This window comes from Heteronotia binoei, chromosome 2 (genome assembly GCF_032191835.1).
Source record: "Heteronotia binoei isolate CCM8104 ecotype False Entrance Well chromosome 2, APGP_CSIRO_Hbin_v1, whole genome shotgun sequence".
NCBI classification, from domain to species: Eukaryota; Metazoa; Chordata; class Lepidosauria; order Squamata; family Gekkonidae; genus Heteronotia; species Heteronotia binoei.
The window spans coordinates 62,424,053-62,432,233 of NC_083224.1; the positions used below are offsets into that span (position 1 = coordinate 62,424,053).

The 8,181-nt window shown below is 37.4% G+C and overlaps 1 protein-coding gene across 5 annotated transcripts in view; it reads left to right on the forward strand.

Annotated features, from left to right (window-relative positions):
- Positions 1–6,041, forward strand: part of TRIM33 (tripartite motif containing 33) — a 104,015-nt gene extending 97,974 nt beyond the window's left edge. For 3 of the 5 annotated variants that reach the window (XM_060231189.1, XM_060231188.1, XM_060231190.1), the window contains exons 19-20: positions 866–916; positions 999–6,041. In XM_060231189.1, coding sequence (XP_060087172.1) covers positions 866–916; positions 999–1,211 — 264 coding nt within the window. In that variant the 3' untranslated portion in view covers positions 1,212–6,041. The remainder of the gene's footprint in view (positions 1–865; positions 917–998) is intronic. The other 2 variants (XM_060231191.1, XM_060231192.1) reach the window with 1 other exon arrangement.
- Positions 6,042–8,181: the final 2,140 nt, after the last annotated feature.

Here is an 8,181-nt window from a genome sequence, read left to right on the forward strand (position 1 = left end):
CATTCCTCAGACATTGATTTAAGGAAAGAAAATGGTATTCACTGTGAACCATAAAGGACGTCTCTTGCTCTTAAGGGCAGCAATGCCAACTCTAGTAGGAAAAAACAATGCAGGAAATCGGGCTCTTTTGTTACCTCTGTAGACATTTGTCAAATCAGTTTTCTCTGTATTTTTTCAACATGTTGGGATTAACATTATTAAAGTTGGAAAAGACCCAACAGGTACACAATTGTTAGCCTTTTCTTTAGTAGACATTTCAGTGGAAGCCCTGAGGAAATAAATGGCCGCTGAGCAGTAGTGATAGAATTCTCACCTCAGTCTCCTGAATAGGTTTGCTGTAAATTTAACAGTATTGGGCTTCCATGATTGTGGATCCACATCTGCACCGATTCCATTAAGGGTTGCATACTGAAAACTCAAGAGCCCCGTGGTGCAGAGTGGTAAAGCTGCAGTACTGCGGTCCAGGCTCTGCTCACGACCTGAGTTCAATCCTGGTGGAAGCTGGGTTCAGGTAGCCAGCTCATGGTTGACTCAGCTTTCCATCTTTCTGAGGTCAGTAAAATGAGTACCCAGCTTGCTGGGGGTAAAGTGTAAAATGACTGGGGAAGGCAGTGGCAAAAGTCTGCCATGAAAATGTTGTGAAAGCAACATCACCCCAGAGTCAGACATGACTGGTGCTTGCTTGCACAGGGGATCTCCTTTACTGTAAATTCAGTGACAGAGCCTCATGGAGAGAATCACCTCTACGTCACTGATTTTTAAAAATAAATTGGTATGGCTGACTTTAGTCATCCGATCCTTTGTGGTCTCATAACTTTAGAAGGGATTATAATTTCCTTTTTTTTGACTCTGGTATCCTTTTTAGATGATGAAAGTTGTTCAAGTTTATGCAGAAACACAAGAGATTAATTTGAAGGTAAGCGTTTCAGACCATGCACACTTGCTGAAGGGATGTGCATTACCCAATAGGTGAATATTACTGTTTTTTTGCTTTGCAGGCTGATTCAGAAGTAGCACAGGCAGGGAAGGCAGTTGCATTGTACTTTGAAGATAAACTTACAGAGATCTACCCAGACAGGACCTTCCAGCCATTACCTGAATTTGAGCAAGAGGAGGATGATGCTGAAATTACAGATGACTCAGATGAAGATTTTATCCAGCCTCGCAGAAAACGTCTAAAATCAGACGAGAGACCGGTGCATATAAAGTAACCTGATTCAAACGGACCTAAACTATTGTAAAAAGCAAAAACAAACATATTTAAGTGTTCCTGGGATATTATCATGCCTTCAGTGGCCATCTTGATGAAGCTGATAGTGTTCAGACAGTATTAGATTACAAAAAAGCATTTGTGCAGAAACATTCTTGTCAAAAAGGGGGAAAGCTTTTAGCTTTTGTTTTTTTGTGTGTGTTTGGGTTTCCTTTCCCACAGAGAATGCCCTCTCATTTCTCAGATGCAGAGGTGCAGGATGAAGACAATGCAGGTTTTGTATGATATTTGTACAGGCAGTGAAATCTTTCACTGCTTACTAATTTCTACAAGACTGGACCAAGGCAGTCATGCTTCGCTGTTCATGCAGGTCTGCAGTCTTAAGCTGCAGTAAACCTTCCTCAAGATCATCTTCAGGCAACCCCTAACTGTGAACTGGATTGTGTTTAATCATCGTCTCATCTAAATGGTATTTGTAATACCATATTTCATGTTGGGTCAAATAGCTAGGTTCTGCTTTTCTTTACTGGCCTTGTGTAGAAGTACTTTGACTTGATCATTAAACTGTTTTGAATAGGAGAATGCAGGAGTGCAAGTTCTTCATACAAGTGACATGAAGTGTGGTTTAAATTAATGCTTTTCAGTAGGATTGAAGATATTGAATGAAAGTCCTATGCACACAAAACTTAAACAAGTTTCCCCTTGGAATTTAATCCTAATTTTTTCCCCTTAAGAGGCAAGATGTTGACTGCAATATTGGTTACATAGTTTTTAGTATTTTAAGAATTATACTATAACATTAATAACTGGTGGTGACTATCCGGTCTTCCCTGATATCACTGATAGATCACTATCAGCAAACAATAACTTTGTCAATTACCAAATGTGTAAAATTTCCTGTATTCACACTGTCTTATTTGTAAATAGTGGTACTGTAAATCCTTTCAGGACAGCAACATTTGCTGTGCTGTTTTTAAGCTAATGTGTATTCTTACTAATGTTCCTAATCAAGAACAGATTTGTAATATGTTGTCTATTTCTAAAACTGTGTTCATAGTTTGAAGTTCTATATTGTTTTGTTAGAGCTACTCAGAGTTTTCTTCAGAAGCAGCTTAAGTGAAATGTCTAAGGGAGAAGAAAATAAGCCCACTGAAAACAGTCACCTGTCCATCTTTAGAATGGAACATTTGCACAGACAGTGAGTGCATCAGACAAGTGACTTGTCAGCAGAGGGCTAACTCCAGAGGGAGATAAAGTGAACGTAAGCAGGCTCTTCAGTTCTGCCTTGAAGGCAACATCAAGGGCAGAAATCTCTCTGCATTATTGTAATTTAGCTCTGAACAGGTAAAAATCCCTCATATTCTTGGCCTGGTCTTGATTGGACAGCACCCAAGAATTCAGTTTTAAGTCCATGTACAGAATATTTTTGTTATGCCAATTTGAATAAATGCAGACCATATTGAGGTGACCAAAATGTAAAGTTTGCTGTGAATCCAGGATTCTTTTGGGTAGCAAATGGCTAAATTTTCAACATGTGTAATAAACATAATTCATCATGACATGTAAATGTAATTCATCCATACAGGAAAGATGAATAGCTATTATTGCACAATGTATCGACTCAGTTATGCTCTACAGAATTTTAATGTAAATGTCTGTCTTCATTTTCCATATCCAGACAAAGTAACAGTGCAAGACAGTATGTGCCTAAGATGTGAAAAATGGTTAAGGAAGTGCATGGCTTTTGACTCAGTTTCTTAAACCATCTTTAAAAATAGCATTTAAAGCAGAATCAAATTGAAATATAATTCTAGAATTTTATAAAGTATACTCAAAAGGCATTTGTCTAGCAAATGAAGTAATTTTTAAATTGTCTGTATTAAAACATAGTGGATAGTTGCCCTATTTAGTAGCATGGTCAAATATTACTTTCCCTAATAGAAATTCAACACAATAATAATAGGCGTGAATCTCCAGCTCATGTTCACCCTGCCCTTTTCAGGACACAGAAAACAATATTCACCATGGCCTGCATTATGTTGTATTTATGGGATCTCTTGACATCAAAGCCCAGCCACCCAGTCTACATATAGGTTCATGACACTGGGGAATTCTCATAGGCAGACAAACGTTAATGCTGGCTTATACTGAGTTTCCTTATATGTGCATTTCAGGACAGGGTGAGTGTAGACCTGAGACTTCATCTCTTACTGTGTTGGCTTTCCAGCCAGGTCTTATGGAAGATTTGTGTGTGCACTTAAAATTGAAATTTTGGAAAACCACTGTGTCCATAGAGAAAACTGGAACAAAATACTGATAACTTCATTGGGAGAGAGAGTGTAACATGATCGTGCATCATAATTTCTGATATGGCTCAGTTTCTATTTGAACTTGTGCCATTACACTTAAATTTTCTAGTTTCTCTGGCACCCGGAGATCCTGTCCTCTGTTATTTAAATAATTTAGAAACTGGTTTTCCATATTGCCCAAAAACTATCTGGTTGTCAATTTTTTTAAACTATCCTCTCAGTACTGTTGGGCTAATTCCATGTTTCCATGCTATTTATAAAAGTAGAAGATCTTGCTCTTCTGGGGACTTCACTAAAGTTTAATATCTGTTGTATCCCCTTCTGCAAGCAACATTTGGCATTTGCCATGCTTTGATTTGTGCAACCTTGCAGAGTTTAGTACTGAGAGAAAATGATAGTGTTCTCAAATTGTAAGGATACTTCTATTTTGTACAAGACAATTAATAAATAGCCTTCTCAAACAAGTTAATTTTTTGTTGCTTTTTCCATTTGGTATTTGAAAGACAGTAGATGATCAGAAAATTCTGTACAGTTATCATACTCTGTTTGTTATGAAGGATGTCTGAACTAGATGAATATGTCCATCTAGATTTCGTACATTTTCCCAGAGCTGATGAGTCAGTCAGCCAAAGTAACTCTTCTGCCATCCTATACGCCCACTCAATGGCAGCTCAGCACAATTTTTGTTTACAATTTGTGCTGTCAGGAGCAGCTTCCATTTGGCAGGATGCTTGTGCAATAATTCACCAGTGGGATTGAGAACACATCGTATGTTAGAGAACAGTTTTATAATAGATAGTGGAGCTTCCCTGGCATGTTATATGGGTTTACCTGTGCTGCATAATTACAATGTAACTGATGTATAATGTGGTTCCAAGATATTCTGTTGCTTAATTGGACTCTTAAACTCTGATTTTAAATGTTGTTGTGAAAAAGAAAAATCCAATCTCTCAGTTGTGTATGTTCCTAACATTTATGTTAATCCAAAGAAGAAAAAGGCAGTTTGCTTTGAAATAGGAAGGACAACTGTACAGCGTGCTGACTGTGGACTTCTCAATTACCTCAGCAGGTCCCCTGCCATGTAATTACTAGTGATTAGTGTTAGTTTAACCAGCTAAGTATGTTCAGGTCTTAATTAACTGTACCCTGGAATTAAGTGTCCTATCATATACTATTAAGGCTGAGTTACTATCCAAAAAAAGGGTGTGTTCCCCCAGCTTTTAAGTAGAAATGCTGTTAAATGTAGATAGCCTTTTTCATATGAAAAGATTCTCATTAATACTGTTTGGAGTGGTATTGACTGATGGTATATTCAGCACTGGATAGATAACGTGGAATGTTTTATAAACATTTCTGCAAGCCACTGCAACCAGCCAATATTTTTTGAACAAATCACCCCCAATTTGCCATTCTGTTGTATAACCTAGTTTTTATTAGCTAGCCCCATTAAGGTAATGGCAACAGTATGTTGAAGTTGACTGTGTAATTTGCTGGATGTAGGCTTTTTTCCTTTTTCCTTCTCTTCCTTGGAAAAAGCAATAAAACTGCTTTGTCTGTTACCTATTAGCATGGCAGGAATCCTTTCTTTTGGATAGTGGTTTTATAGGAAAGTTTTATGTGTATTGCCCAAGTCTAGCTTTTAAAAAAAACCCAACAAAAGTGTGCAGTTATAGTGTGGCATTTTATTTTAAAAATTGGGGAAAGTTAACATATTTTTTTAAAAAGTAGGTTTGAGTAAATAATGGAGGTACTTTTCTAAAAACTTTATATGCCACAATTTACATAGACCTATTTCAGATCGATGAGCAAGACCTGTGATGCCAGATATGGCCACCAAGTTTTCCTTTTCTCAGTTGCATGCACAGAAACTCCATCTGTCATAGCTGTTTGTGTTCACCTACTTGTCCCCCGCTTATTTTTTAAGCAATATGTCTGAATCAAAATAGTTTTCAAAAATTGTAGTTGATCTGATTCTTAATTTGGTAGCTGAGTTACAATAACAAAATGCAGTTTGCCCATTTTCTATTGGAGTGCTTTTTGAGTTGAGGAGCTGCTGCTTTCGTTTACCATGATTTGTGACTATGTACAAAGAAATGGAAATAATTTTATAGGTCTTTTCATTTGTTTCAGCATTCCCCCTAGTGTGAACATTAATTTCAAAATGGAAGATGATGCATGTTTGTTAAAGGCCTGCAGATATGGACATTTCTTTGGTTCAAAATGCCATTAAACATGTATATAACAGGTCTATAAAGATTTGTGCAATTGAAAGCCTGTTTTAATTTTATATGTAAACATACAAATCAAAGGGTTCAGTTCCCAGCATTCTTAATTTCTTTCCGGTAATTAAAACTGGTACTTTTTGCACACAGTTAACTTTACAGATTCTTCAAAAAAAAAAAAGTGCTGTTTTTGTGGTATTGTATTCTCTAAATATTTAATTTTTTAACAAGTTAACGTTCCTAATTGTTCAGTTCCTGTGTTTTTGGCTGGTGTGTAATAAAGGCATTTTTCCCCTTTTACATGATTATTTAATACATCTAGCAGCCTGTAAATATTTCTTGTTAAATGCTCTGGAATGTGGTGTAGCAGTTGTACCTAGAACAGTTTTAAGAAGCATTGTTTGAAAACCACTTTGTTTTGGTTATTTCTATTAAATTAGAAAAGGAAGAATCTTTCAAATGGAGTATTCTTTTGTAAGCTTACTTCCTCAAAAGATGGATGACTGTTTTGGAGGGTTGTTTGCATGATTACTAGTATGGAAAAGTCAAAATAAACAGTAGGAAGAAGTATCTTCAAAAATTCTTGTTATCAGAGATTCTGATGAAGCTGGTTTCCTTTGGACTTCATATGTTGTCATTATCAGTTTCAGTTTGCCTAATTTTTGTTGCTGTTTCTATGCCCTTTTTTGTTGTATGTTCTTTATGTGCAAATGATGCAAAAATAACTTTCTGAAAAATGCACTTTTTTACTGGACAAAATTTAGCTTAAGGAAAAAACTATGAAACAGATTAAAGGGGTTAGATCTTCTAAAAGAACAGAACAAAACAAAAAATGTGTGGGGGAGATATTTGAACTGAACTAGACAGCTCCAAAAAATTTTCTTTCCTATTTTAGGAATGTAAAATTTCTCTATCAGTTTGAGCTTAGTGGGGAAAGCTTTTAAATGCAGCATTGGATTTTTTTAACGGAAGTTCACTGTCTTAGGCAAAAATGCCTTTTAGCTTTGGCTTTTCAAAAGCTATTGATTTTTAAACTGCCTTTAGAGAATTCTCCCAATTTCTAACTTGCTTGTCCATGTTAGTCATGGTGTATCACAGAATATTCTGTTATTCTAACAAGTATGTGCAGTTCATGGGTACTAGCAAGATGATCTGGCCAACCACCACTCCTGCTGTGAGTTACATGGAAAGATCATTAGCGGTCTGAGATGTAGAGTGGAAAATTGCTTTTATTTTTCCTTAGAAATGTGTCCATTTAGCCAGATTCATTGTATCATAAAATAGCAGCAAATGGATGCCATTGCCAATGAAATATTAGGGAAACAGGGCAGTTTCAAAGTTGTGATTGTTTTTCAGGTGATTATGTCTAGGAATTTGTGAGAGTACATTGTATGTTTTATTTATGTAAGTGAGGTATGCAGGTAGAGTGAGATAAATGCATAAATTAATCAAACTAAAAACATCAAGTTATGAATTCATCAGATTAATAATTATACTGTCCCTTCCATTGGGCAATACGAGACAAATAAGAATTTTAGGTAAGATTTTTATTTAACCTGCACAGCAAATCTAATGTGGAATTTGCAAATAATGCAAGTAATGCTATGAAGAGAGAGAGGAAGAGTTAAATTATTTTTATTTATTTATTAATTTCATTTATATCCCGCCCTCCCCCACCTTGGCAGGCTCAGGGCGGCTAACAACATTCCACAAAAACATACAGTAATAAATAAAACCTTAGATTTACAATATAGAACAATAAGACATTAAAACATTAAATTAAAACCAATCCAATAAATACAGTTATACTGCGGTATAGAACTTTAGACCGCATTGGCGGATCCTTGATTACCGTTTTTCTTAGCAGTCCGAATATGCTAATTTAAAAAGAGTGGTCTTGCAGGCCCTGCGGAACTGTTCAAGGTTCCGCAGGGCCCGCACCTCCTCGGGGAGTCGGTTCCATAGGGTAGGGGCCGCGATCGAAAAGGCCCGTGCTCTGGTACTCTGATATTTAATTTCCTTCGGCCCAGGGATAGTCATTAGGTTTTTCCCCGTTGACCTCAGTGCTCTCTGGGGTTCATATGGGGAAAGACGGTCCCTCAGGTAGACAGGTCCTCGGCCATATAAGGCTTTAAAGGTAACGACCAACACTTTGTACTGGACCCGGTATATAATCGGCAGCCAGTGCAGTTCACGTAGCCCCGGCCGTATATGTTCCCATTTTGGGAGTCCCAACAATGGCCTGGCCGCCAAGTTCTGCACTAGCTGCAATCTCCGGGTCTGGCACAGAGGTAGCCCCAAGTAGAGGGCATTACAGTAGTCTAGTCTTGAGGTGACCGTTGCGTGGATCACTGTTGCGAGGTCCCGGCGTTCAAGGAAAGGGGCCAACTGCCTTGCCCGCTTCAGATGGAAGAATGCTGACTTGGCAGTGGCTGCTATC